Here is a 27969-nt window from a genome sequence, read left to right on the forward strand (position 1 = left end):
ACCTCCTTGTTCTTTGTTTCTCCGAAAAACCGCTGAGGTTGCTTTTTGAAACACACACACACACACAGTGGAAAAGTACAAGATGCAAAATAGAGAGCTTATCTAAAATGGAGTTACATTGGTTCACTTCTCACATACTGATTATTTGTTCTCACTGTCTGAAAATTTCTCCTTGGTTTTCTCCTTGATTAGTTTCCATCCAGCTTTTTGTTCTGACTTCTGCTGCTTTGGTTAAGTTCAGCCCATTAATTCTGTTTGTTCTTCAAATCTTTATATGGGTGCGATGTCTTTGGGTGTTTTGGAACTGGGTGCTGACGCCAGAAGAGTATTCAAGGCGAAGCAAATCATACTTCCGTTCCATATGAAAATACTGTGATAGCCATGATACTATTGCTTAGGTGTATTTATTCAGAGAACTTCTCATGTTGCAATACTGCTTTCAGTGTTTCGGTGCAGAACACACAGACACACGTACACAATTAAAACAGAATTATGATAAAGAAGTCAAAAAATCTTCATGTGCCATGTTTTTAATAGGTTGGTGGGTTTTATATGGTTACCTTCTGGGATCTTTGACTTGGCTTATAACTGAAGTTTTACCAACAGCTTAAAGGGTAAAGATTAATGAAAAGTTTATAAATATAAAATTAATTCCCAATCAAGCCAAGAAGTCTTGGGTGGGCCAAGAAATCAGGGGTGCCACTGTTTGATGCTTTTCAAGAAGCAGGAATCAAGCCAAATCTATCATTGTATGATATAAGTAACAGTGTGTCTCATTGGGCCAATTCATAATATATTATGTCTGTTATTCCAGCAATGAACACAAATGCTGCAGTAGTCTTGAAGCATGGCCATGCTTTTACAGGTGAGAATTACATGCAGGGGATATTGGATTCTGAATGTCCATTTTTAGTCTGTGACTGATCTCTGCCCTGCATAAATGAGTCAACGAGAGTGACAGAGGCAATAGAGTGTGGCAACAAACCACAAATAGGATCTAGCAGAGTTGGTGAGAGGACAGGAGGACTTACAGCCAAGAATGTGGAGGCAGCTGACTGTGTTGGAGTGCTTGCATTGGTGCTAAAAGGAAGCCATCTCCAGTATTCCAACACTACATTAAACAGAAAATAGTGATGTTGAGCTTTTGGATTAAAACTGACCATATATCCTTCTGCTGAAGCCCTTAGAAATAGTTGCTTAGTCCATTTGGGTAGTTTGATTGAGATCTTGGTTGGGTAACCTATTTTTTTAAAAAATGGTTTGCAGACTGACACAGTTGAAATGCCTTGTTATATTTCTGAGATATGCCAGACACACATCCCTAGTCTAAAACGTATTGTGAGAATTGTTTGTAAATGCTGGACCTTACATTACCCCAGAGCATTTCTCTATATGCTAGTGATGAGAAAATAATTGGCAGTCCTACAAATGCAGTGATTTTGAAACTGCATTAAGAAATGGTTCACACAAGCCAACCAATAGCTGACATTGAGCAATCGGCATGATAAAAGTTATGAAAATGCTCGGAAGAAAGGGGGGAGGGAGGAAGGAAGGAAGGGAAGAAAGAAAGGAAGGGAGGGAGGAACTCTGATTTTAATAATCTGGGTCCAACACTTGGCTCGGTTTTCAGTAACCAAGATATTCAAGTGATTCCTGAATTATGAGCCTGCTGAGAGAAAGGGGGAAACGTCTGACTTCCTGGAGGATTTGAGAGAGGCATGAACCCATTCCTGAGAGTGAGGAGAAAGGGGAGGGCGAGGGCTTCGTTTCCCTTCTGCCCATGCTCCTGAGGGGCTGCCCAGGCCTTTGCACATGCTGACATGACAAGGGGGAGACAGGTGCAGGGTTTGCAATAGCTCCTCTGAGAGGCAGCTCCACCTCCCTTGCCTTATTTACAGAGCCACCATCTGCTCGATCTAAAAGGAGCAACCATTCAAAAAATGACCTGCTGCTGGAGGGGAGTTGGTAGAGCAGCGGCTGCTGATGCTAACAGGAACAAGGTGGCAGCTGCTGGGCATAAAAGTGATGGAGCTGAAGGGCTGCCGGCTTGACCATGAAGTCGAGCGGGGGTGCTGCATCCGATCTGGAGGAGCTGGAGAGTGGCAGCAGCGAGAGCAGTTCGGGTCGCTCCCTGCCCGGCACCGGGGCCCAAAGCAAACGCAAACGCAAGAGCCCTCGGCTGAGTGGTCACAACAAGCAGAGGCAGGCAGCTAATGCTCGGGAAAGGGACCGAACCCACAGCGTCAACACCGCTTTCAGCACCCTACGCACACTCATCCCAACTGAGCCTGCAGACCGTAAGCTGTCCAAGATCGAGACCCTGCGCCTGGCCTCGAGCTACATCTCGCACCTGGCGAATATGCTGCTCCTACAGCAGCAGCAGCAGCAGCAACAACAGCAGCAATCCAGTGGGAATTTGGCGGAGGAGGCCTTGCTTGTGAGGCAGCCCTGCCTGCAGTATCAGCCTCTCCTGCAGGGCAGCCCTGCCTCGGGGAGCCCAAGATCCATCTGCACCTTCTGTCTGAGCAACCAGAGAAGACAGGTAAGGCTGGCATCGGGCTCTCCCTGACCCCCAAATCATGACCCACATGGAGATGGCCACTGCACTACCACCTCGCGTCTAGAAGGTGGCAGTGTTTAGACATCCTTGCCCCACATTTTAAATCAACTTGCTTGATTCAGATTTTGTGCTTTTTTCACTGGCAGAAAGGGGTACCTGTATGGCATGAAGGGAAGGTAGAACTTAATCTTTACATTAACAGCATGCCAAATATCATAACACAGACAAACCTTCTTTTAAGTGTCTTGGGGTGCCCTCTAATTCTTGAAAAGAGAGTGCTTCTGAGCTCTTTTTAAAGACAGGTAAGGTTTTTTTTTTCATGGGAGCCTTGAATATAGAAATGAATGAACAAAAGCTGCATTTGCCTTCTTTTGTAGCTTGGAAAAGTAACCTTCTGTGTTCTTTTTTATAAGCAATCCTTAGATTGTTCAGGTCCTTGAGTAGTATTCTTTTATTGTATTTCTCACAGAGACTTTTTTTATGTTACGCTCCCCTCAAGAGAACTTTAAAAAAACAACCTTTTCCGTTTCAGGGTTTACATTAAACAAACAAAACTAAAACAACAAACTTAGCCTTAAAAATGAACATGGCTGACTGAAGGTATAAGTAAGGATCTGCAAGTAACACTAACCAGCTGAGAGAGAGAGAGAGAGAGAGAGAGAGAAAGAGAGAGAGAGAGAGAGAGAGAGAGAGAGAGAGATAGATAGATAGATAGATAGATAGATAGATAGATAGATAGATAGATAGATAGATAGATAGATAATGATAGATATGATAGATGAATGGATGGATGGATGGATGGATAGATTGATAGATATACAGATAGATAGATAGATAGATAGATAGATAGATAGATAGATAGATAGATAGATAGATAGATAGATGGATGGATGGATGGATGGATAGATAGATAGATAGATAGATAGATATGATAGATGCATAGATGGATGGATGGATGGATGGATGGATGGATGGATGGATGGATGGATCTATCATCTATCATCCATCCATCCATTCATCCATCAACAGACAGACAGACAGATTATCTATCATCTATCTATCATCTATCATCCATCCATCTATCCATCGACAGATAGATAGATAGATAGATAGATAGATAGATAGACAGACAGATATTATTTCAATATCTATGTGTCTACTCACTCTCTCTATCTGTGTGTGTGTGTGTGTGTGTGTGTGTGTGTGTGTCTGTGTGTCTGTGTGTCCACACACTGGCCTGATCTGCTCTGCCTCTTATAGAACCAGTGAAATGTTTACTGGCCACTGGCAACAGACATGAAACAAATATAATATGTGTTTATGTGTCCTGCTGTTTAATAATGGATGCTTTTGGTCCTATTTGCAGCACAGAGAACGAGACAAACACCTGTCACTTTAAAAAAATTTATGGATGTTGATTCAGATGAGCTGCTTGTGTAAATGCTGGACTGGGCACAGAACAGCTCTAGGTAATAGCTTGGCACTCATTTCATACTATTCGTGTTGAAATTGTGCAGTTATTTTGATCTTATTTTAAAAGGCGGGGGCAAAAGAGTAACCACGATTTGCGCTTTGTTTTCCCTTGCAGCAGACCGGTTCCCAGGGCTTTTTTGAAGATGAAACTGAACACGGTGAGGAAAGTTGCACCTGGCGCGGCAGCTATTTTTGTGCAAGAAATGCTAACCCTAAGCAGCCAAGCTGTGATACCGATGCCTCCCAAACTGATGTCACATGATGGAACTTGAGCTTCACAACATCCAGCATCTCCTTATCGTGGAGATTTCAGACCATCAGAGCTTCTAACCACAACTGAACACACCAAGGAATGGCATGTTTCTCTCTCTCTTTTTTTTTTCTTCAAAGACTCCCTGGCTCCTGCCAGAAAACCCAAAGGTTTCCACTGAGATGGAAGGTCTGTACCCAAATGGTAGCCACAATGCACATGGGGTCCCAGTTTATCCAGTCTCAATGTGAAAATGATGCTCCCTTAGGTCACTCCTCCGATCCTAGGAAACTATTAGTTCCTGTGTAAGCATATCATCCTGTTCTATCTAGCTAAATAGTCCAAAACATCTCTAGAAAGCATCAGGTTGGAAAAGTCTGCTCTAGCCAGTCATTGGGTTAAAATGTGGGGCTTCCAATGTCCTTTCTTGTTATGGGTGATCACAAGCTCACTGTCACAGGATGAAAATGGAGCGGGACAGCATGATTTTCTTTAGATTAACTGTGAGTCATACACAGGTAGCCCTTGACTTACGATAGTTCGTTTAGTGAATGGCACTGAAAAAAAGTGACTTACGACCTTTGGTTAACACAACCATCTGCACGGTCACATGATTAAAGTTCAGATGCTCGGCAACTGGCTCCTATTTATGACGGTAGCAGTGTCCTGGGTTCTGGCGATCCCCGTGTGATTCACTTAAAAGCCATGTTGCTAACTGTGGTGAGAAAGGTAGTAAAATGAGGCAAAACTCACTTAACAACTGTTTCATTTAGCAACAGGAAATTTGGGGCTCAATACTGTTCCTAAGTCAAGGACTATCAGATTATGTAAGAAACAAAGAACGGCAGCATGGTAAAGCAATGGAGAAAAGGAAGTAAACTGCTTTTGGACAGCGTAACTTAGAAAATGATTTGCTTTTTAGAGTTATAATATACTAGCCATGGTGATGAGAACGAACCTTCTCCCTTCTGTCTTCTCAAGCCTTGTCCTTTGGGAAATATTACATAATGAGGTTTCCTCTTTCCCTCCATTAATGGTAGGAGAAACTAGATATATAATGACTCCATGGCTAGTTCTGAGTAACTACTTGACCCATATACAAAATTTGGCATGAAGACCTGAAGATCCGTAGCAGACATAACATCCAGGATTGACACAGATATATCTGAAAAGCGAGAGTTGTTTCGTGAAGCTGAGAGATGTCGTTGAGGTCTTCCTTATAGCAATAGGATAGTAGCCAAACTATAAACGAAGCTGATATTGCACTATCCAATTGGGTCAGTCACCAGGACCAGAGGTGTAGTCTTCTGAGCTTTTGGACTCAAGCTGGAGCCCATCCTCAGGGAACTTCTCTCTAACAGACACACTTTACTAGAGAGAAGTTACCTGAGGATGAGCTCCAGCATAAGTCCGAAAGCTCAGAAGGCTACACCTCTCATCCCAGAGACCAACTCTGATTGGATCCTGCAACAATATCCTGGGACACCTAAGTCGCTTTCATTCATGAAAGCTGATACTATCCAAGTGCTTTGCAAGATGCTCTATCCTTTCTCTTTCCTCTCTTTCTCCTTTATGGGAATAAGATTTCTCAACCATCTTTTTGATGGTATCTCAGCCAGGCTGAGGGTTCAAGTATAGGAGCTTTGTTTTTTCACTATCAGCAACAGAATTAGAAGATATGGGTTTCCTCTACCCATGGATAGATTATTTATGCAAATTAGATTGTTTATTGCCTTGTGTGTTGAACCTTTCCAAAGCTAGGAGAAAATTCTGGAAATTAGCCATACAAGTGTGTGAAGAGAAGCAGCCTTTGAAACAGCCCTCTTTTCTTGTTTTTTTAACTGCAGCTGTGCCTCGTTGGGCAGCTGAAGTTGAAAAATCAGGAAATAAAGGTCAGGTAAGAGCCCAGGCGGGCGGGTGGGCCAAAACATCAGCAGACATAGAACCGGTTCTATGTCTGCCGCTCTTCAGAGCTACCGGTTCTACAGAGGTGGACAGAACCGGTAGAAATCCACCCCTGGCTCTTACCCATTCTTTACATCAGTCCGGCTACCTTGTACCCACTGTAACACTGCAGTAGGAAAAAGCTAAGGATGACCCATTGCAGGTGGGCCAACGATGTCCTCATTGTCCTTCAGAGATGACAATCTCATGGGCATCTGTGCTGCTGTCCCCATGCAACTCTGGTAGTGGAACAGGTCAGAGTTTCTCTCCCCCTCTGTAATGCAACTCCAGCTCTCTATCCCTTCCCCACCCCAGTAAAAAGCCACTGACTTTGCTAGCCTTCTTCTGTAGGAGTTATTTTATATGGGGAAATATTTAAATTTTGATACTTGTCTCCATATGCATGATGACATGTCCAGGCCAGGAATGAATAAATTAATGAAATGGAATTCTAATAGCCTTTTTAAAAGGCCCTGGTTCCTTTCTAATATACGGACACTTCATTCTTAGAGCTGATTTATGCATTTCTAGCAGCTTATATATCAAATATTAAGTTATTGCTTCTACAGATTTTCCATTACTTGTGGCAGGAGCAATATGCGTACCTTTTTGAGTCTCGGCCACAGATGCTATAGAAAGCCTTCATCCAATAGATAGCCTTACAAAAAGCCATGTAAATTTAGTAAATAAATAAATAAAATAGCAAGGCACCCTCATATTGAAATGAGCCAAGCATGTCAGAGCCCTCCTTACAACAAAGCTACCTTTAGCTATAAAGTTGGGCCCAAGGCTTGTATTGAAGATCCCTTGACAAACTGGCTTATGAAGTAGCTCTTGCAGAAGATGTCCTTTTCCTGAAAGTCCAGTTGCCTCTTGAAAAAGCACCTTTGGGTTTCGTGGAAGATATAGCCAGACAGGAGCAGGCTCGTAGATTTGAAATTGGAGAAGGGCTACATGGTGAGTCACGATTCTTGAAAAAGTATAGGATCTTTCTAAATTAGTTCATCATTGAAAATGTTCCCAAGCGCTGTCGATTATTGCTCCTAGATTTCTCCCACATCGTTGCTATGCATTATATTTGATGTCATCTCTTTCCTGCTTGTTGTGTAGGCCTGCAGTCTCTGTTTTGAATTAGACTAAATCTGTAAAATAGGTTTTACATTTTCAAATACAGGCAGAATAAACCAAAATAAAGTGGAAATTATTAGAGAAGAGAGTTGGGAAAAGAGCCTCTGAATGTATGTAGGGCTTATGTACACATAGAGCAGCGATGTCTGGATTCCTTTAATATATTTTCAACACCGGGTTTCTTACTTCTGTCAGAATTAACAAGCCACCAATTACAGTTTCACAGCATTCGTTAATTTTTAATTGTCCCAATCAATACTTTACAAGTGGATTCTTGTAAAAGTAATATGCTGTGGCATATATTTAAAAATCTAATTGAAAATTTGTTGGTCCTTTTTTCCAAAGAACAATATAAAAGAGAAAGAGATTATTCTTAACTAAAAAAAACAACTAAAGCGAATACCACACATTCAAATTTCTCTATTTCCATCATTTTATTAAATAAACCACCAATCTTGAAAACTATGTCTATATATGATTTATATGCATTAATAAAGCTTGAATTCAGATTAATTCCATCTCAGCAAGCTACAAAGATGCCAAAATAACACACATGCACACACACACATAATGGCATCATTGCTCGACTGCCCCCTTTAAGATTAGAATAGAATAGAATAGAATAGAATAGAATAGAATAGAATAGCATAGCTTTATTGGCCAAGTGTGATTGGACACACATCAGTATTATGTCTCAAATATGCAGTCATGGCATTTGGTATTGTCACACCTATAGCTCCCTGAGCCATAAATAATCATGATGACACACTATTTTTTTTTCCAGAAAGTTAGTTATTTCTCTCCTTCTGCCATCCTCCATGCTCCATTGGACATGTAGCTGCCTTATGTTATACTCAGCAAGTTTGTTCACCACCACACAATGTAATTTGTGTGATGTCTGCATACTTATGATGAAGTCACTTAGAATTGGTGGACAAGAGTAGACCTGCCCTCTTTAGCTTTCTACTTAGAGGGGCATATTTCTGATCTAGTACATTTTCTGTCTCCTGAGACTAGACTAGGGGTTGAATATACTTTCTAAGATGTGCAAAGTACCAAAAAGAACATGGACATATTGGCAGGGACATACCTCTGCTTGTTATTTAGCAGGATCATCTAAGCCAAAAACCATTTTGATCTCTGCAAGTCATATAATGGCTATTCACCACAATGAGAATAAAGAAAAATACGGTATCTATTATATGGAACATATTTTTGCCTACCAAGTCATACAAACAAATTCTGGTCATATATCTCTTTTTCATATGTGTATGTGGGAGAAGTTTTCAATATCACAGGGCGATCATAATGTGAGAGATTAGGACTCTTATATGTTTAGAAACTCTCTTTGATCATTATGAAATAGGAAGTGTGAGGGAACATATTAAGGGACAACCTAGTTCTGTTTCCTTCACCTTTAATCTTAACATGATGAGCTCAAAGGCAGAAAGGATGAAGGTAGAGTATATGTCCTTATCTTGCTTCCAAGTTTCCTATTATCATGTTTCACAAGAGTAACAGTTTTAAAAGAAAACAGTTGTTCTGTAGATGTAAATGACACTCTATTCAAAAGTGGCAAAGGTTACAGATTTGGCTTCAGTTTGCCTTGATAAAATGCTTCTTGACAGGGAAGTGATACCATCCCCCTCACCAAGGAAGGGAAATGATCCCATGAGGTGCTTCACATGATATAACTATCCTATAGTTAGAAGAGGCTTTTCCATCTGTCGCAGATGGAGACTGTGAGGCAAAACATAGCTTGTTTGCTTTGTATTTAAGGATGGGGGCGGCTATAGGCACACATTATTTTGTGTACCAGCTTCGGTGCAATGATCTAAATGCATCACTAACAAATCACCCTTTTAGAAACTTTTGCCATCCTATTGGTAGGGCTAAAATAAGTTTTTACAGTTACTGCAATACGCTTTGCTTGAATCGGTCTGAAAATGAGAAGCCTTTCATTACAATTAATTTTGGTCTTTCACGTGTTCTCAGCATTTATAAATAGGGGCAACATGTCTTGTTAATTACAGTCTCCCAAAGAAACAATGCCTGTACTTTAAGATTCTCTCTTCTGTGATACAACTTTATTCTGATAACTGCTGGTAAAAATGAAAGGTTGGTAATATCTTACTCCAATTTGAGACTGCATTTACCTAATTGAAAAATGTACAATCTGGCTCATGGCTTCCACATACAGGGGGAAAAGGTTTACTGCAATCTTGAAAACAAAAATAAATAACATATTCTTCTCAGGTGGGAATAGGATTTTTTTTTTTTTTAAAGAAAAAGCAAGAGTGTTTTATTAATTAAAATCTCCCCTGGGCTTACAGTAGGAGGTGATATTTTTAAAAAGGTAAGAAATTAAAGGAAGTATGAGGCAACCTTTCTCAAAGCACATATTGGTCACCATGAATTTTATATCTACAATGAACATATTTGAACATATTTTACAATTTGCTGTTCTATGTGATGGGGGGGTAGACATTGTAGTGCCATAGAATGTGTGTGGATTTTATCAAAAAGGAAGTCACATACAAGGTCTTCCAGCTCTCGGTTTGAATATGGAGATCTGTTATCTAAGAGTGTAACATTTTAGGATATCTTCCTGCATCACGGCTTTGCTGCAATGAATGAAGCTGTACAACACAATGTTGTCTTGAAATCTAAAGGATTATGTACTCTAGTGATTATGTACTCTTCACCTAGGTGCTATCATTTTAAGCTTCCTTCAGTGAACCTATAAAAACAGAATTGAACATCATCTTATAAATAGACGTTAACAGAGTATATTGTTTTCTGAGGGGGTAAGCGTACGCATTTTCGTACTCACCTGCTTTTCATCTATTTTTATTTATGTTACACCTCATTCAAAAGCACTCAATTAACCAAGAATGTTTATGAATAATATGTTATTACAATATTATCCTGGATCCTATCAATTAGAAAAAAGGTCTGTGGTTTTTAATATGTTCTATAAGTTTTCAAACATACTACATGATTTCTTTGTAAATCAGTGAATTACTTGTATCGTACCTCAATGAAAACCTCTGGCATTTCGTATACTTTTAGCATTAATTATAAAACCTACTTTAAAAATCAAATTTGTTTGTATTCTAATTTGATAGTCTATCTTAAGATAAAATGTATTTTTGTAACATAGATGAATATTAAAGTCATTTTTAAGACTGCTTTTTTCTGCATATTCACTCTGACGTTGGAAATGTTTTATTAGCTAGAATTCGGAGAGTGAAGTACTGTGGTTGTGGATGTTACTATTGTTGCCATCTACCAGAAGAAAAGGAAAAAATGATTCACAAAATCTCCTTATTCTCACAGAAGATGTGCGTTTCAGGGGGCAGCAATGCATAGAGTAGAGTTGTTGAGGATAACATTTGAAGACTTCCAAGGCCTCTTTGCATTTCCCTGAAGGAAAACAAATAACTGTGGGAAATGTTCTTGCAAGTTAGAAAAGGTTACAATAATGGAGAAGACCGTAAGATAATGGATTATCATCCCTACAAGTATTCCTCGACTTATGACCACAATTGAGCCCAAAATTTCTATTACTAAGTGAGATAGCTGTTAAGTGAGTTGTGCTCCATTTTTTGACCTTTCTTTCTTTCTTTAGCGAATTATTGCAGTTGTTAAGTGTAACATGGTTAGTAACATGGCTATTAAGGGAATCCGGCTTCCCCATTGACTTCCCCATTGCTTGTCAGAAGGTCACAAAAGGTGATCACATGACCCAGAGACATTGCAACCATCCTAAGTATCAGTTGGTTGCCAAGGATCTGAATTTTGATCACGTGACTGCTGCAACAGTTGTAAGTCTGAAAAACGGACATAAGTCACTTCTTCAGTGCCATTGTAATTTTGAACGGTCACTAAATGAACTGTTTCAATGGGACCTGTATGTAACCTGTATGTAACTCATACACCCTTGGTACATTACTAACATCCAACTTTAAGAACAGGTTCCCTTCATTCCTCATAACCAAACCTACCAGATAGGAATTGCCAGGGAAATCTACTTGTATTGTGCAGGGAAATCGATCTAAGAGGTCACTCTTATTAGGTGTCATATATTAAGGTCTCATATATTGGAGTTGTGTTAGAAATAGATTCAAATGGCAGGAAAAAAAATAAACCCACACTGATAAGCTACTACCCATTGTTCAGTTTGCATTTGAGCACTCCCATGTTGCTGAAATCCTTTGAGATTCTTTTCTCACTGAACTGAGAATGGCTCCCTCCTTTCAGAAATAAATTGAGATCATTCTCTTTTGTCAAGCATTTTGAGAAAAGGTGATAGGGCTGTATCGTCCTTGTTGGGTGCACTTTTAATGCTTTCAGGTGTTTAATCTGATTTTTTTTTATGAAGAGGTTTGATTATTTTGATTGAGATGACAGTTATGTCAATGTCGCCAATAAATAAATAAGCAAAATTCAGCATTAAGCACCAAGACTATACAGAAAATCCCTGCAACAGTTAAAGATTGATATTGTAATCACTAGGAATTGATATTCCTTACTACTAGAGTCAAAATTTTAGGGGGGGAAATAAGTCACTAAAAATGTGAGAGAATAGTTTTGTTGAGAAAGAGTGCAGAGAAGAGTATCAAAGATGAGGTGGTATTCAGCAGGTTCTGATCAGTTCTGGAGAACCGGTAGCGGAAATTTTGAGTAGTTCAGAGAACCAGCAAATGCCATGTCTCACTGGAGATTTTACAGTATCCTTCCCCTGCCACGCCCACCAAGCCACGCCCACAGAACCGTTAGTAAAAAAATTTGAATCCCACCAATGGACTGGAGGCTAAAACATATGAAGAACAGTTGCAGGAACTGGGTATGTCTAGTTTAATGAAAAGAAGGACTAGAGGAGATATGATAGAAGTGTTCCATTAACTCAGGGGCTGCCACAAAGAAGAGGGAGTCAAGCTATTTGCCAAAGCGCCTGACGGCAGGACAAGAAGCAATGAGTGGAAACTAATCAATGTGAGAAGCAACTTAGAACTAAGGAGAAATTTCCTGATAGTTAGAACAATTAATCAGTGCAACAACTGGCCTCCAGAAGTTGTGAAAGCTCCAACACTGGAACTTTTAAAAAAGATGTTGGATAACCATTTGTCTGAAGTGGTGTAGGGTTTCCTGCCTAGGCAGGGGGTTGGACTAGAAGACCTCCAAGGTCCCTTCCAACTCTGTTATTCTATTCTAATAGAGCCATGATCCAGCATCCTATCCTTCCTCAGATGGTTTAAATTATATTTTGTAAGCACATGATCTTCCATATTCACTTAACTTGTTGGATGCATTTTTCCCCCTTGTCAACATAACTGGGTGTCCCAGTACTCTCTATTCTTCCACCCACAATTGCTATCACAGACCAACCTCTTCAAGCCATGCACTTTAATCAGAAGGCTGTGCTTACTGAGCTGGCCTAATAAAGAACAATGATGTCAAATGAAAACATTTGCCTGAGGAAAAGGCCAGGCGGTTTTCAGATGAGATGGGATGAGGCAGCTGTGGCTCCACCTGAAAGAGGACTTTGAAGATGAGCCTTCCGAGGAGAGAAACGTAATGTCCAGAATGAGGAGCAGCAAAGGCACATGGGCACGGAGCCAATAAAGCAAATACAAAACCCTCCAGGCATCAGGAAGCATTTTCTAAATGGGTGGATGCATCGACAGCAGACTCGTGAAAAATTCTTTTTATCTATATGGATTTGTATATGTATATGCTGTCTCGTTTTCTCAAGGAGGGACACCCACCCACAAGTACAAGAACTCTTAATACAGAACGTGACTTGCATCAGGAGGTAAACTTAAACCCGTAGTTAAGCAACTATCTATCATCAAAAAAAAAAAAAAACAGCTACTTCTAACCTTTTTACTTACCAAAAGGAGCTGTTGTTTTTCTTACTGCTAATTGCTAGGAGAAGAGTAGGGAATTGTTATCTGGATTGCAGTCACAGAAAACAACTATTTACAGTAGAGGTAGTCCTCAACGTACGACCATAATGGGACCCAAAGGTTCTGTTGCTAAGTAAGACAGTTGTTAAAATGAATTTTGCCCCTCCCGTTTTATGACCTTTCTTGCCACAGTTGTTAAGTGAACCACTGCAGTTGTTCAGTTAATAACATGGCCGTTAAGTGAATCAGGTTTCCCCAAGGGTTTTGCTTGTCAGAAGGTCTCCAAAGGAGATCCCATGACCCCAGGACACTGCAACCGTCATAAATATGAGTCAGTTGCCAAGCGTCTGAATTTTGATCACGTGACCATAAAGATGCTGCAATGGTTGTAACTGTGAAAAACACCCATAAGTCACTTTTTTCAGTGCCATTGTAACTTCAAACTGTCATTAAACAAATTGTTGTAAGTCGAGGACTACCTGTATAGTAATTCTGTATCCTGAAGTCCTAAAATAAGTTATTCTTCTTAATTTAAAAAAAAACAACTCAGTACAATACAGTAAGCCCTGCATATACATTTGGCCACTTCTTTCAGCCCCAGAAAGAAATGAGCGAAGAATTTGTGGTGAGAACAAGAGAAAGGATGTTATTTTTGTTAGATTTTTTTTCTTTAACCGTTAGTTTTCTGAAATTTGGAGAAATGTATAGATGGTATGGAAATGAGTAGGTGAGAAAATAATTTAACTTTTTTTTTAGTTTACATACAAAGATTTTAACCAGCTAAGGAAAAAAATATATCCTAAAGTAAGAAATAAGTTTTCCACAATAAATTAAAAATCAGCTAAAACATAAATAATGCAGTAAGGAGCCCTATAATAGCCATAGCAGTTTTCTGAATTATACTTCATTATAATACATTAATTGCTAATTTACACTTACAAGTGCAATGAATATTGCATCAGATTTTTGATAGTGTAACTGTAGAATCAAGCTGGATTTTTTAAATCTCCAGATTAGTACACATTATCGATATGGATTTGTGAAGGTTTTGTTTATTGACATACAATCCTTCTTGAAGTTGTTATCACCCTTTTCTAGTGTAATATCCCAGGCTTTGGAATGAACAATGGACTTTAGTAGAACTATTGGTCTATTACTCTATTGGTGGTTAAGTTTAACATAGAAAATGTTTATAATCCTTTTTCCTATTGCTTTAATAAAGATAGGCACAATCCAGCACAAATGAAGTATTAAATGAACAATAAGTTAAATGAAAGAAGATTAATCAAATGTTTTATAATTATTACATTTGGATTGCATCAAAGCTTCCATAAACAATTTCTATCTCTATAGAAATTAAGAAGAAATTAAGAAATTTAGAATTAAGTTAATTATAAGCTATAATTTAAACATTTACTTCTATCAACTTAAATGTTGACCTTCAGAAATTTAATTATAAATCTGTAGTCATCTAGCAATTAGGTCAAATAAGAACTGCAGGAGCCTTTTACATTCACTGCGTGGGTAATATACTTGGCTGGTCTAATAATTTATTCTTTTAGTTTTTTTTTACAATTATTTTTAATGGACATGATTAGTGCAATGAAAGAGATGGAAAACTGAAGTATTGGTGTTTATTAACTAAACTCTTGTGCTGTTTTGTAGTTCCTTCTCAAGGAGTGCTCTCATTAATCTACTTCAGCTTTGGGCTTCCTAATATTGATACTGTTTACTCTTTCTAACAGGTCAGGTTGTATCTGTTGCAACCCCCAATGAGATATTGCTCCCTTCTACACAAGTGTAAGCCTTCAAAGGTCAGCAGTTAAGTCCAACATTTTGTTCAAGTATAGAGAGGTATAAATAGAGGGTAAAATGATCATTCTGCATGAACAGGTGATGTGTGTTAGCCTTCTGAGGTCATTACAGATGGTACATACACAAACTCACTCCATGCTAGGCACAACAACTGATTAATATATTAATAAAAACATTAAAAACACAAAGTGGGGATATTGGAACTCCACAGATTTATCAAACAGTTTGTGTCATATTATAAAACATCATAAAACATTTTCTATGGTCAACTTCTGATGTTTGACTATGCTATACAGCTCAACATGGGCTATTTTTAAGGCAGATACATTCCTGACTATCTCTCTAAATTTTTAAGAACTTTACCAAGGTAGGCAGTACATTAGAGGATCTGTCATTGTTGAAGCTATTGAGGAATCTGGTAAGGAAATAACTCTGAAATGAGGATCCAATGGCTCATGTGTTGTCCTGTTTCCATTCAGACCCAGACTGTAAATTTAAATATGTTTCTTGGCTTCAATATGTTTGTTTTTCCTTTCCTTTTCTCCAAGGTCTTGTGGTGCACTATGGTCAGAAGCAGCTAGGTCTTTCTACAGGTGGGCCTTTCGACTTATACCATAGAACCCAAAATTTCAACTACTAAGCAAGTCAGTTAAGTGAGTTTTGCCACAGTTTATAACCTTTCTTGCCACAATCGTTAAGTGAATCATTACAATAGTTTAAAAATACAGTTGTTAAGCAAATCTGGCTTTCCCATGAAATTTATTTGTCAGAAGGTTGCAGAAGATGACAATCACCTGACACCAGGATGCTACAGCCATCATAAATATGACCCAATCCATATTTTGATCACATGACTATGGAGATGCCCTTACAGTCCTAAGTGTGAAAAATGGTCATGTCACTTTTTTCAGTGTTGTTATAACTTTGAACAGCCACTAAAGAATTGTTGTAATTCAAGGATTACCTGGGTTTAGATGAAGTTTCCCTTTCCTCTTGCTTCTGCAACTGCAAATTACTTACTTGCAAGGCTGCCATTTTTACCATAATTTAAAGTGAATGTGGAATGAGAATCAGAGAAAGGCAATTGATACAGAAATAGATGAAACCTGGTGGGACAGAGAAATGTTACAGGACTTAATGAGGCTTTTTGAAGACCCAAGATGTACAGAAGGTGATATATTCCTTTCTTCATCAGCTTCAATCTATCTGTAGCTCAGTCCCCAATCAACACTTTTAGACATGATATTCTTCAAAATTCTCCAGAAGGCACTCACTCCCCTTCTGTTATTCTGAAGTGCCTTGGAGACAAATGCCAACTGTAAGCCATCATTCTGGTCTGAGGATCCAATCTGCCGTCTTCACACTGAATTCCCTGGCTAGGGTAGCTCATGATCAACAGTATAACAAGAGGTATGCCTAATTACTTAAAATGGTACATCCTAGTTTCTTAAGTGAAATGCACATGCAAATTCTATACAAAATAGAATTGTTCAGTATAAAGTGAGCTTTGGGGGACATAACAACATGGCTTCAAATGCTTTCATTTAATAACTGAAAAGATCAACCTGGAAACCCCATAAAGAGGAGACAGTGACAAGACAACTATGAGTGCTTTGTGAGATCAATTACTGATGCATTTCTCTAAGTCTCCTTTCAAATCATCTAAGCCACTAGCTGTCATCACATCATGAGCCCTGAATTCCATTTATCTGCTGTAGTTACTGGCAATAAATCAGATACTGGATTCATGTCCTGTTTCAAAGGATTCCCTTAACCACAAAGGGCTTGATGTGTTGTTAGTAGAAACCGAGGTATGTTTACTGAAGCCAGCTCTCTTTGCAGAAAGAACAAGCGGGAAATGGCCCATTCCCGCATCAACATTACATCAAGGTTTTTGATGGAGCAAGACTGGGACTGTGTTTAATCCAATCCAAACTTTTGTTTTAAAACATAGCTCTGCTGTGGTACCCATAAAATCAACAGTGGGTGAGGGTTAGAACTTCCTTGACCAGGGATGGGATTCTACCTGGTTGGTTCAGTTCTATATAATTGTTTGTTAGGATTCTGCCCAGTTCGGAGAACCGGCAAATCATGCCACTGGCTGGCCCCTCCCTGCTCCTCCCCTCCCTGCCCACTCACTCCTTACCTGGCATGCACACCATCCAACTTGCCTGCATTAGCCTAATTTTTGGTAAGTTGCTATTTTCCTTTTATTTTCCTACCATCAGCTGTTCCGACTATCAGCTCTCCTGGGAGATTTAGATTAGCTAGAAAGCAGGAAATCATTGGATTTCTTGCTTTCTAGCTAATCTAAAAACAGAACTGAACCTTCCTTAGGAATGAAGCTTCTATTTTTCAGTGCAGACTCAGGAAGCAGATTGCAGAATGGTAGATCTCTAAGTGAAACTGTGATTCTGTGAGCAACTCAATCTGCCTGCCTGCTTTGCCTTGTTTTGGGTAAAAGTTGCTCTTTTTTAAATAAAAAATTCAATATTTACATAATGGTGTGTTGTGAGTTAATTTTGTGAGTTTGCTTGCAAACAAATTTTATGAGTTTGCCTGCAAGCAAATTTTATGAGTTTGCCTGAAAGCAAATTTTATGAGACAGGCTCAGGTAGCAGATTGCAGAATGATGGATCTTTAAGTGAATTTGTGATTCTGTGAGTAACTCAAGCTGCCTGCCTGCTTTGTCTGGTTTTGGGTAAAAGTTGCTCTTTTTTAAATAAAATGTCAATATTTACATACAAGCCACATCCACCGAGTCACGTGACCACCAAGTCACTCCCAGTCAGCAAACCACACCTGCCCAGTCACATGACCACCAAGCTACACTCACAAATTAGGCCACGGCCACAGAACCGGTTGTTAAGAAATTTGAATCCCATCCCTGTCTTTGACATTATGCTACATGACTGAAGAAGGGGAGGGAGAGAGAGACCATGGGCTTCCTATTTGTAGAGTGAATGTAAAAGTATATTCTTCACACAGGAAGAAAAGCTATTGTGCAAAAGAGCAAAGAGCAAATGGAAAGTGTAAGCATTTTTTAAAAACTTCTACTTTGTACATTCTTGCCCTAAATAATGACTTTTCAAGCATACTATTTGAATCATCTCAGAAAGCAGCCAATTCCGGCTGACGAAGAGAATTTCAGCAAGAATGCAAGAGCTCATTTTTTGTGTTTAAGTAGGCTACTTTTGTCCATTACCAGTAAAATCTACCAAAATAGATTTTATTGAAACAACCCAGTTACATAAAATAGCATTTTAGTAGAATTTTTTTCAAAAAAAGTATTGTAAGCCAAATAGGTAAGAAGATAAGATAAATTTATTGTCATTGTTCTCAGAAACCTGAGAACAACGAAATAAGGTGCTCTTTCACAACATACAACTGAACAACACCAAAAGACATATACAAATAACAATGTAAAACAAATTAAAACAAATAACAGTTAAAAACTGTACAACCAGGATATATATATGTTAAGACCACCAGATTCATAACTCTGCATTTATGTTGATATAGATGGTATTCAGCTTTGTTCGGGCATTTTCCCATGTCATTATAGTTGTGCTTTTAAAGTTGTCGCAATGTTTCGGCAGAATCTCATCTGCCATCATCAGGCTTCTGTATTGTGTTCATCTTTGAGTCAGTCTTTTACAGTTGTTTCAGTTTTAAATTTGGGGCTAGCCTACTGCTGTGCCAGAATGGTTTTTTCCTCATCCTGATTGGTTGGGAGTCTTGGTCTGTGTTTATTGGTCTTGGAGTTTGCTGTGTTCTGCTTGATTGGTGTTTCTAATATCTTCTGTCTGTTTTGTGGCTTTTTTTGTGTGTCTTGATTGGATGGCAACATTGTGTTCCTGTATTGGAGGCTTTTAGTGCAGCTTGGCTCCGAGTAAATGGATGGCTATCATTTGTTAGGAAGCTAGGTTTCATCTGGGTGCCTGGTTGGGGTTTGTTTGAGCTGGAGGTATCAGGGGGGATCTGTTTGTGCCCAGGTGTTTGCCTGGTTAGTGGTGTGGAGATTTTTTTTGTTTGTGAGTGCAGGCTTCCAAATAATTGACAGTCTGGTGGAATCATCTCTTCTATTCATGCTTTCAGGTCTTCCTTTCAATCTCTATGGCTTCTCTGATAATTCTGTGGCTGGGGTTTTCTATAGTGGCTAGGGTTTTGGTGTCATTGAAGTTGATATATATATAAAAGATAGTACTTCACATGCATGAATAGCTTGGTGCCCATCCCCTTTCATAGTGCATAGAAAATACAGATATGGAAGCTGGGTGAGACAAAGAGTGAGATAACAGGCAAGTTCCTTTGCATGGCTTTCTACTGTAAATGAAAGGCATATACTTGAAAGGGCACTTAATACGATCAAATATCTGTTGGCAATTCTAATTCATTCTCCAGAAAACAGCAATGTGCATTAGTCAAAGTTTAAAGATGCTCTCTCTTGCTCCTACTATCTTTTTCTAATCCATTTTTTTTTTCATTTTCAAATACAATTGCTACTATTAAAATATCACACTTACTACACATTTTGAAAGCCATATGTCCGAATATACTTAAGATTCTAAACTTTTGCTGGTAATTCAATAAGGATTTTGGGGAAACTGAGATTGTTACAGAAAAATAATCCTTTATATTATACAAATATTATAATCTTTTTTAAGAGAAGCACACAGCCATGTATGCAAGAAGCTGATTTTTATGTCTTTATCACTGATCCTTTGCAGATACACATCTATTGAACAACTACAATTATAGTTTTCTTTCTTTTTTAACAACAGGCATGTGTCACATGGAGTGGGAAATCCTTTAATCATCTCATCTGGTAGTAAAAATCTAAAATCAATAAATCAAATATTTAACCATGTATCATTTTTAAGTAACATCCAAAATGGATCTCCAGAAATGGTTCCACTCTTTGCCTAATGACAAGACATTGGTTTTCCCCAAGGCACGATGAGATTTTCCAACAAAAGTTTGAAAAGAGAAAAACAAAATGAAAAATATCAGGAAAGGAATGGACCTCCAGTTTTTTTAAGCACATTTTTTTTCTGGTAGTACAGGTTTTAAGCAACAATTTGTAGAATCTAAAACATGACAGTGAAATAATAGAACAAATCCATGATTTTATCCTTAAGCAAACTGAAAATAATTTCCTAAAATTTTCAAATGGAATTCAAATGCATGCTGCAGTGCCTGATTGTATTTTACAGAAAGTGGAATGGGTTGTTTGAAAGACATAATGGAAGCTCGAGGTGTATTTAAAGAGAAAATAGAGTTCTATTTTAGCTAAAATGGGTTTATAACTATGATGATAATAGCAATCCTTATTTTAACCCTGAGTGATTCTCCCGTGCTTTGAATGTTAATCCCAAGTCCAATTTTTCCTTCCATTCCTTTTTTCTCACTGTTTTGTTATAGAGCATCTTCCCTATTACTACCTGTCATTCACTACTTTTTACAGTTATAAAGGAATTCTATCTATCAGCTTTTTACAAGAGCAAAAATTGTTAAAAGATGAGAGAGGGAGGGAAGGAGGGAGGGAGAGAGAGAGAGAGAAAACTAAATTTCTGTTTTCCTCAGCAAGGTTATGAAACTCAAAAAGCATGTTCCATATTTGAGAGATCAAATATGATTAGTTTTGCTTTTTTCTTCTTCTCCAGAAAGAGTTGATTTTTATTTATAATCTATTGCAAATATTTCTAAGTTGCAGCCTTTTCACTGTAAGTTGCAGTAACAGAACACCACCTAGTTTTAGATAATTAAAAAGAGAAGAGATCATTTAAGAATAGCCAGACCTTATATCTCTATAAACTTAAAGAAAGCAACTGAACAGAATTATCATCACCATAACTCTTCTTCAGTATCTCACAACTGCAGAGTAGAGACAGGGCTGTGAAAATTATTGTAAAGAGTATCCTAATCAGTAGGATCCAGTACAATTAAGAGTGAAAAAAATCCATGTTTCAAATTGGGGCAAACATTGCATCTCTAGTTATCTCTGCATGCTGTGTTGTGTGCATCTGTGCACACATGTGTTCTATATACATTTTTCAGGCAGCTGTTTTCAAAAGCTCCTTGCAAGTTCTGCACCCAGAAATATCAGGGGGAAAACACCTACTTCAGAGGACTTCACCCAGCATGGTTTCAATTGGCACTGCCACAGAGCATCTGGCTTGAACTATCAATAAGGAAACTTTCTACACAACTATATGTCTAGATGGGAATTTACCAGTGGTGGGATTCAATTTTTTTTACTACCGGTTCTGTGGGTATGGCTTGGTGGGCATGGCTTGGTGGGTGTGGCAGGGGAACGATACTGCAAAATCTCCATTCCCTCCCCACTCCTGGGGGAAGGTTACTGTAAAATCTCCACTCCCTCCCTACTCCACTAACCTGCTTTCCAGCTCCGTTCTCCTGTGCAGGGCAACAAAAGAAGACCCAGCCCATCAGCTGGGACTTGGGAGGCAGAGAATAGATGAGGGCAGGGGCAGTCAGAGGTGGGATTTGCCAGTTCTCTGAACTACTCAAAACTTCCACTACCAGTTCTCCAGAATTGGTCAGAACCTGCTGAATACCACCTCTGGAATTTACTCATAGATTTCTACATATGGGACTAAGAATGGACAAATATGTATTTCATCTATTTGCGTTCCTTTTCTTAGAAAGCTAGTGTAGGGATGGTCAATTCCATCACTTTTAAAGTGATTTAATGGATTCATAACACCTTACCTAACTAAATATCCCAGAAACTCTGATCTCTTTTATGTTCAACTACTTTTGTCTGATCAGTATGATCCAGTTTCTCTTAACGTAGCTATGTTTTATGACACTGTCTATAAAAGTAGGCAGACTGTGGTCACCACTGACGATTTCATGATCAGTTGAAAGATATTATTATGCCTTGTTCGGTACTGTTTTGCTTTATTTTAATGTTTAATTTTTTTGTCCTGGTCTATGACTAATAAAGACTGAATTGAAAAACTGAATAGAATTTACAGTGATTTCCAGGCAAAACCGCTTCAGAATTAAAAGTATGGGAAACCATACATAACATACATACTTGCACTAATCTGGGATAAGGTCATACCACTTGTCAAAGGAAGAAGCATAATAATATTAAAATCCCAACCTAAGTTTAGACTGCAGTTAATAAACCAAAAGATACCATCACTTAGTTTTGACAATGCAATGTGATGTGTTTTTATCGTGCAAATTCTCCTTGAGCTAAATTATGTTTCTTTCCAGGTAAACATATAAACATTATCAGCCTTCCTATGGATTATACATTTAAACATATGATTTTTATATTGTTATTTTTAAACATTTTTTTGCTTTTACTGTAAAATTTGAAGAAAGTTTTCTATTTATTAGGAAATTATAGCCATCCATTTACTCGGAGCCAAGCTTCACTAAAAGCCTCCAATACAGGAACACAATGTTGCCAGCCAATCAAGACAAAAAAAGCCACAAAACAGACAGAAGATATTAGAAACACCAATCAAGCAGAACACAGCAAACTCCAAGACCAATAAACACAGACCAAGACTCCCAACCAATCAGGATGAGGAAAAAAACATACATATACATACACATACACATACACACACACACACACACACACACACACACACACACACACACACACACACACACATATATATATATATATATATATATATATATATATATATATAATATATATATATATATATGTTTTCTGAGGTTCTCTTTATATGTAGATTTTTTGTTGGTTTCGCTAGATTCAGTATGGCACGTTGATGAAGTCTCATCATCACCAGTCTGTCTGCTCTGTGCTTCTCAGAGTAATACTATTACTATTACTCTGAGAAGCACAGAGCCGGAGACAGAAGCCAAGATGATGAATGAGACTTCATCGCGCTGTAGATACTTTGAATATCTACATATATATATATATATATATATACACACACACCATACTGAGAAAAATACCATACCTTTCCTTACAATCATCATTTTAACTCAAAACACAGTCTTTGCTTTTTCTTTGTCATGCATGAACAATATACTGTGTTGCGAAGTTTTCAAACTTCTAATTCATATTATATATATCATCACACAAATTTTGGTATGAAAATGTACCAGTAGATGGCAGTATAAAGCTATGTTATTGTTAAAATTATCTGGCACTGGAAAACAAACAGGTGAGGAAAAAATTACTCATGGCGATAGTTTGGGGCTTTACACCTGGCTGATATTGTTTAGTTGAAGTTTTCTGAAAATAAAAAAGTAGAGTATATTGTTCTACAATTAGATTCACAAAGACTGGTGAAAACTTAATCATTCAAATCCAACCAAGGATCTAAGAATTATTAAGATAGCATCTGAATATATAAGGAGCTTTTTGTGAAGATGGAGTGTTCAGGTCCAGTAAATTCAAATTTTCCAAGTCCTTTAGATACAGTTGCTAATCCAGTCACAATTAGTATAATAGTGGATTTCTTTTTTCCATAAGTGTTAAATTTTGATCTTCAAGTCCTAGTATATAACATTTTTTTCCAAGTGCTTTTCCACAATCCTAGCATCACCCATTACAGCAACATCAATGAACCAGACTTTCTTCTTTTCCGTGATTGTTATAGTAAGCATGTTATAAACAAGGGTGCCTGTTTGGATTTTAAATCTTATAAAATCGAAATCAGCTTATTTTCAAAAATATTTTCAGCTTGATGGTCTAAGTGGTTCTTCCTACATTCAAATTCACGCACTGGCAAAATTGCAGTCTGATGAATAATTTTTGCAACTAGCTGCCAAAATCCTGTTTATAGTCAGTTTCTGAAATTTTACTGCAGCCATTGATTACATAGTTAATTTTTTTCTCATCCTTTTCATATCAAAAGCAACATTTACTGTTGCTTACTACGTGAGGAATTTTTGCTTTCATGCAATTAGTTATCAAAGCTTGAGCTGGTAAAGTAAAGCCTTCAGTTTTTTTTTTTCTTTAACACTCTTAGTCATAACAAACACTTTGTGAGATTTTTTAAAATCTTCTTTTCCTTCTATATTCTTCTAGTATTGACCATGCATTGGCTTATTCTTACAATTAACAAATCAGTTTGCAATTGCTTTTTCTTCTATATTTGTCTTTTACCTTTGCTGTTTTTAAGAGCTTGAGTGATCCAAAGATGCTTTTTCAAAAGGCAACTAGACTTTGTTTTTCCTTGAAGACCTTTCGTTTCTCATCCAAGAAGCTTCTTCAGTTCTTCTCTTCTCCTCAGCCTTTTGAAAAAACACCTTTGGGACAACTGTAACCTGGATGACTGAGAATCTTCATAGATGTCTATGGAGATTCTGTCATCCAGGTCACGGTTATCCCAAAGGTGCTTTTTCTTCAAGAAGCAACTGGACTTTCTTGTTTTTCTTTGAAGACATTTCGCCTCTCAACCAAGAAGCTACTTCAGCAACAAATTTGGATGAGAAGCAAAATGTCTTCAAAGAAAAACAAGGAAGTCCAGTTGCCTTATCTTTGGGACAATCTCCATAAACTTTTCTTTGATTGACAGCTTTCAGCAAGGATTCTCAATTTTGTTAATGTAGTCATTCAGGCCATGCTTTTCTTCATCCAGAGTTTGATTCACCTGTAGAAGTCCTCTACCCTCTTTAGCTCTTGGCAAACACAACTGATTAATGTAGCTTTTGGGGTATAGAACATGTGTGGTATATCATCACTGGTTTTCTTGTCTTCTGATCCAAGTTATCAACTTCTATATGGATTTAATCAACTATTCTTGCTGTATAACGTGTAAAGGGGATTGCCCGGGTATTGATTGCTTTGATGATGTTTCCATCACTTTGCTTTGATTTCAAATTTTTTCGATCTCATTTAATATATTTGGCGGTAGTTTTATTTTTTTACTTGGTTCTTTAATAAATCAGAAGGTTCCAAAACTTCCAAATATTTGTATTTTTACATATATTCTTCTGGTACTACTACCTTAATAAATCTTTATGAGCAAACTGTATTCCATGGCCTTCAACAATTTTGCCTGCCTTTATGGCTGTAACTGTACCCTTGTCAATGTCAAATTGAATTCTGAGTTCTGTTGTGTTTTTAATCAAGAAATCTGCTTTAACCGTTGTTTTTCCAAATAGTTTTAAATCATCCATATGGAAAAAATGCAAAAAAGAAAATACTCTTGTTTTAACCAATTCATAGCCACAGTTTGCCTTGTTCAAAATTGTTGTCAAAGGGACCACTGATAGCATAAAATGTAAAGGTCACCTTGAAAAATTCCACATTTAATTTCAATTTCTCCTGACTCTTCCCCATTTGCCATCCAAAAGTTCATTTGCCAAAACTTCATTTAAGCATTCATAAATTGCCAAATGATAATTCAAAAACTTTCAAGACATTTCTTAGGCCAGCTATGTGGAACAGAATTGAATGCCTTTTGATAGTCCGTCCAAGACATAAACAAATTTGTTCTTTTTCTTTAATTCTTCAAAGCCAACTTATCAATCAACAACTGGTCCTTTATTCTCCTTGAATGTTTGCAGCATCCTTTATGTTTTATAGGGAGTAACTTAGTTCTTTCTAAAAAGCTATGAATTTAATTTCCAAGTATGTCTACAAATAGCTTGCATGTGGTTGGCAAACAGGTTATGGGTCTGTAGCTTCAAGGCTCATTTACCTTCTTGTTATCCTTCTGAATTAGGAATATTCTTCCAGGTGTTACCCATTCTTCATTTTCCAAAATGCTTCCAAAAATCTGTTCATCGGATCTGCCCGTCGCAAATGTAGACTTGTTTGTGATTTTAGCCAAAATCCATGGAATCCAACAGGAGCACTCTGGTTTTTGACCTTCTTTGATTGCCTTCATAGCTTTTCTTCAGTAATTCTAATGTCTTCTGGACTGGGAACTGTTAGGTTTTCAACTTGCTTGATGCATGTTCCATTTCTTTTGTAACTCCATGTCCAGAATATTAGGGTCTTCAGAGAATTGTTTCTGGTTTGCTATAAACTGCAAATTCTGCTGGAATCGAAGGTGCCTTCCAACTCTGTTGTCCTGTTAAAGCTGCCTTTTGCAATTGACTGATGGTAATTGTGTCAATGCCAATGGTGTTCAAGTGGTCCTCAAGATGTTTTGGGATTGCACCCAAGGTGCCTATTACTATTGGTACTATCTTTGCTTTCTTTTGCAGATTGTTACTATTTTTAATGCAATTTTCAATACACTTTGTGTACAACTCCAGGTCTAATTTATTTCAATATACAGAGCTTCGGATTTGAAGATCTTGCAATGTAGTAAAAGGATTTGATATTTTAAAGGCAATAAGAAGGACTTATATGAAATAAAATGCTACAATACGGGATACGCTATTTGGAGGAAAAAATTAAGCAAGAAGCAACTTGGCCTAAGAAAATAGCTTTGAACAAGCTTTAATGCTTACCAAAATACTTTTAAAAAATATAAGAATCAAATAACTCACTAAGGATCTAAAGTTTCAAACTCAGGCACTTGAAAAAAAAAATCAGCCCAAGGATTGCGAACTAAACAAAGCGAGAAGCTAAAAACATAGGGCTGCTAGGAGCATGGGTGAGAACCAGCTTGGTGTAGTGGTAAGATGACCAACTTTTTTACAATGAAAAGGAGGACACAAATAAATTGAAGAAGAAAAAACAAAGCCACTTGTGTGCAGCGCACTCTTGTGTGCAGTGTGTGGCGCACTTTTGCATGCGGGGCATTCTTGCGCATGGTGCACTCTGGCACACAGTACACTCTGGCGCACGGCACACTGTCTCAAAACAATTCTCCTGTGTGGAGCGCATGCATCTCATAATCACGTCTCACCACACTGTACCGAGCCTTGACGAATCATCATGTCAACTACGTCACATCATACACAATGGATTGGATCGGCATCGATCAAATACGGAGATTTACAGATCAGTCTTCAAATATCAAAAAGGACATGTAGGAGGACACTTTTCGAGAGAGGACAGAACTTACAAAAGGAGGATTGTCCTCCCTAAAGGAGGATGGTTGGTCACCTTAGTAGTAGTAAAGGAATCAGGCTAGAAATTGGGACTTCTAGCCCCACCTTGGATATGAAGCCAGCCTTGGGCCAATGTTCCCCCCCCCCTTAACCTTGCCAAGAAAATTGCAAGAACTAGTCTAAAGAGTTGCCAGGAGTCAACACCGACTTGAATGTGTCATGTACACACACACAGCGGTGGGTTCTGTTGCCAAGGCTCAGGAAAATTGTGTGGGCTTCAAAACTGTTAGCAACAGGTTCTCTGCCTGGTTGCTGGGTGGGCGTGGCCATGGTGAGCGTGGCCTAGTCGGCCTCCTGCACCACAGCAGGGGGGCATTTTTGTCCTCCGCAGGCTCCGGGGGCTTTCCTTGAGCCTCTGGGAGGGCGAAAATGGCCTCCCGGGCTCTGGAGGCTCTGTGGAAGCCAGAACTTCTGGGAGGCCCATTTTTCACCCCCCCTGAGCCCCCGCGCATGCCCTGCACTTACCTGCTTCCAAAACGGGCCACGTGGGGACTCCTGGGAGTGGAGTGGTAGGGTGGGCAGGGTCAGCTAGAAGTTGGATGTGGGGGTTCTCTGAACTGCACAGAACCTTAGCTAGGGGCTCTCCTGAACCCCTGTGAACCCTTAGCAATCCACCTCTGGTCTCAACTCATAAATCGGGCCCAGAGATTTCCCCTTCATATTCAAAATCCCAACTAGTCAGCCAAAAAGTATTGCTCTCCTTTCATTTCTTGTACTTTTGATCTTTCCTCAGTCAATCAGCATTTTACAGCCAGTGAACTGCCCATGGTTTCCTCTACATCTGCAAATCTTGGTGTTGAAGCTGGCTGGGTTTCACCTTAATCTGAAACCAACTTTGGAAAACT

At 38.4% G+C, this 27969-nt stretch overlaps 1 protein-coding gene across 5 annotated transcripts; it reads left to right on the top strand.

Moving 5' to 3' along the window:
* The first annotated feature begins 1898 nt into the window (after window positions 1-1898).
* On the top strand, window positions 1899-27969 carry LOC113449719 (transcription factor 15-like). Of its 5 annotated transcripts, none has more exons than XM_087920297.1 (5): window positions 1899-2542; window positions 4149-4472; window positions 15013-15081; window positions 15631-15675; window positions 27858-27969. In XM_087920297.1, exons 1-2 carry the CDS (start codon window positions 2054-2056, stop codon window positions 4293-4295), a joined length of 636 nt encoding a protein of 211 aa, XP_087776423.1. In that variant the 5' UTR covers window positions 1899-2053; the 3' UTR covers window positions 4296-4472; window positions 15013-15081; window positions 15631-15675; window positions 27858-27969. The 5 variants fall into 5 exon arrangements, with proteins under 5 accessions (XP_087776423.1, XP_087776422.1, XP_026576618.2 ...); XM_087920296.1 differs by lacking the exon at window positions 27858-27969 and adding an exon at window positions 16278-17515; XM_026720833.2 differs by lacking the exon at window positions 15013-15081.

The sequence above is a fragment of the Pseudonaja textilis genome, chromosome 1 (assembly GCF_049901715.1).
Source record: "Pseudonaja textilis isolate UNSWEBS1 chromosome 1, rPseTex1.2, whole genome shotgun sequence".
Classification (NCBI taxonomy): Eukaryota; Metazoa; Chordata; class Lepidosauria; order Squamata; family Elapidae; genus Pseudonaja; species Pseudonaja textilis.